At 33.2% G+C, this 2614-nt stretch overlaps 1 protein-coding gene across 1 annotated transcript; it reads right to left on the bottom strand.

Moving 5' to 3' along the window:
* Positions 1-432: 432 nt before the first annotated feature.
* Positions 433-798, bottom strand: LOC128995741 (uncharacterized). Its single transcript, XM_054420759.1, has one exon. The coding sequence runs from the start codon at positions 796-798 to the stop codon at positions 433-435; it is 366 nt and encodes a 121-aa protein (XP_054276734.1).
* Positions 799-2614: the final 1816 nt, after the last annotated feature.

The following is a 2614-nucleotide window of genomic DNA, read 5'->3' as shown; positions in this document are numbered from 1 at the left end:
TTAATGTAGTTAGAAGGCAAGTCAACATGTGAGGTTGTCAGTTGACAGTTAGTTGTGTTTTTTTACTCTGTGGCTCTTACGCTTTGACTGGCTTCTGGTTATGTTTACTCTATGTAGTGAGAAATCTAGGCTTCAATTAAATCGACAAGTTACAATTTTGTCCATTTTACTGATTGTTATAAAATAAGTTGTATGAATATAACTGGAAAACGCTTATCAATGTGTTGTACGGGATGGGATGTTTATGTTATTTACTTTTATAAGTATATTTAAAATAATTTTTTAACTGTTTTCTTTAAACTAGTGAAGCTGATTGTTGACAATTTTTAACTGTTTTCTTTAAACTAGTGAAGCTGATTGTTGACGATAAACAATCATAAAAATAAAAGGGGAATTGATGAGAACAATTTATTTGAAGTTTCATAGATAAAACTATATAACTGTACCGAATATCTTCTCTTCTCCGTCACCATCTTCTTCGTCGCCATATTCCCCGTCGCTCTTTTCTCCGTCACCATCTTCTTCGCCACTTTTCTCTCCGTCGCCATCTTCTCCGTCGCCATCTTCTCCGTCACCATCTTCTCCGCCGCCATCTTCTCCGTCACCATCTTCTCCGCCGCCATCTTCCCATGTCGCTCTTTTCTCCGTCACCATCTTCTCCGTCGCCATCTTCTCCGTCGCTATCTTCTCCGTCGCCATCTTCTCCGTCGCCATCTTCTCCGTCACCATCTTCTCCGTCGCCATCTTCTCCGTCGCCATCTTCTCCGTCGCCATCTTCTCCGTCACTCTCTTTTCCATTGCTCTCTTCTCCGTCGCAACATGTACACCATTATATGGTACATGCGCACCATTACAGCTTACATTTTACCATCGCATTTTTAAATGATACGAATTTATTTTTCTTCATGTCATTATGAATGAATGATTTTATATTCGCTTTTATTGCTTAGCAACAGAATTGTATAAATATCCACTTACCTTGTGTATATTTCATAGTGTGTAATATTTATGGCTACCGAAAAAGAAACTAGTAATATTTGTTAATATTAAATTATTTAAAAACTGTTATAATTATAGCTAGGGATTTTGATAATTTTTTAGAGACTTAAACATAAAATTTATGACAAAATTGCATGTTAAAAGTGCTTTTGCAAGCTGTATGTCTTAAGGCAGAATTTCAGCACTTTTGGTCTCCAGAACTTTTCAACAAACGAAATAATTCATATGTCTGTTGATTAAATCAAAATTTAGGGGAAAAGGTTTTGTACAAATATTTGAAGAGCATTTGATGGCATAGTTTAAATTTACAACTAATATTTGCAGTGTACTAAACTTGTTGGTTCACTTGTAGTAAAATATTCTACTCAAGAAAAATAGTACAAATAATGATTTATATAGCCTATATATTTTGTAATGAAGATCGGATAGGGCTAAAATTTAAACATTATATTTTCTTGGATTTAAATAAAAATTGGAAAGGATTGCGAAATAAGCTGTTCCAGAGTGATTTGACATCAACACCTGTCAAACACAAAGACAGCCGGAGGTAAAATATTTGCTTTTTTTATTGTCTGCCCTCTTTTGTACTACCACATTGTAATACATAGAATAATAATACTAATGATGGCGATAAACATAATCCTTTTGATTTATTTTGGTATATGGTACCTTTCTTCATACATACAAACAATTCATTATACGTGTATCTTCAAACATTAGTCAAATATTCGAAACAAGTTGTTTAAAAGTACGAACGAAGAGTAAAGACTTAGCAGGGACAATTTTATTCAGATGTGATCTAAGGTCCTAGAAATATTAGTTTCTTGATTTTATGAATAAAGATTAAAATGCTACCCATTTAAATATTTTTCTATTTTTCGTTGCTGTACCGTGACGAAATGTTAACAAAATCTTTATTTCCATTACCAATCTATTGATTGTTTCAATGATAAATAAGAAAAAAATTTGGGTTAACCGTTCCTTTTGCTTAGAAACCCTTTCCCTCATTGTTATCCTAAGCGACCTTAAGTTAAGTCATGAACTGAAATAATAGAAAACACACCAAACGAAATTAAATAAGAAGTCTATAGAAAAATAAACCATAATGCCCTATGAAGAATAGGTATTATACAAATAAAGAAAGCAAAAACCAGCTTTCTTTGCTGCACGTCCAGTTATGATGAATTATCAAAGTTACAAAAGTTGGGGCCGGAGCTGATATCATGTTTTCTTTAACTTTTCAGAATCTGTATTCTTCTGGATACCTCAACTTTGTAAACAAAAGAACTTACTGTACAATATCTGAGATACAGAAAAAGTTAAGTGAGATTGGAACAGCAGTTTCTTTTGTGAACATAAATAATTTAATATTTTTACCTTTCACCTAAATATGCAAATAGTATGTAATTAGGTAAGTCTCAAAGTAGGGTTTAATTTAGACCCAAAGACCGTTAGTCTCTGGCCATCAATGTTAATTATCCATCGATGTCTCTGTTCTGTGTTTATTGGTCTGTAAAATTGCCCTTGCCGCAGCAAACCTGCAGACTAAGTGGATTTCAATTCGACTGTAACATTTTCATTTAAATCTTTTTCCCTTTTAACCTTGTTCCTTATT

Source organism: Macrosteles quadrilineatus, unplaced genomic scaffold, assembly GCF_028750875.1.
Source record: "Macrosteles quadrilineatus isolate MER2022 unplaced genomic scaffold, UCM_ALF_1.0 Scaffold_5__1_contigs__length_97177068, whole genome shotgun sequence".
NCBI classification, from domain to species: domain Eukaryota; kingdom Metazoa; phylum Arthropoda; class Insecta; order Hemiptera; family Cicadellidae; genus Macrosteles; species Macrosteles quadrilineatus.
This window is presented reverse-complemented; position numbering and strand designations above follow the sequence as displayed.

Bases quoted from the DNA above. Each gene is read 5' to 3' on its own strand.
- LOC128995741 (XM_054420759.1), bottom strand. From the start codon at position 798: ATGGAAAAGAGAGTGACGGAGAAGATGGCGACGGAGAAGATGGCGACG.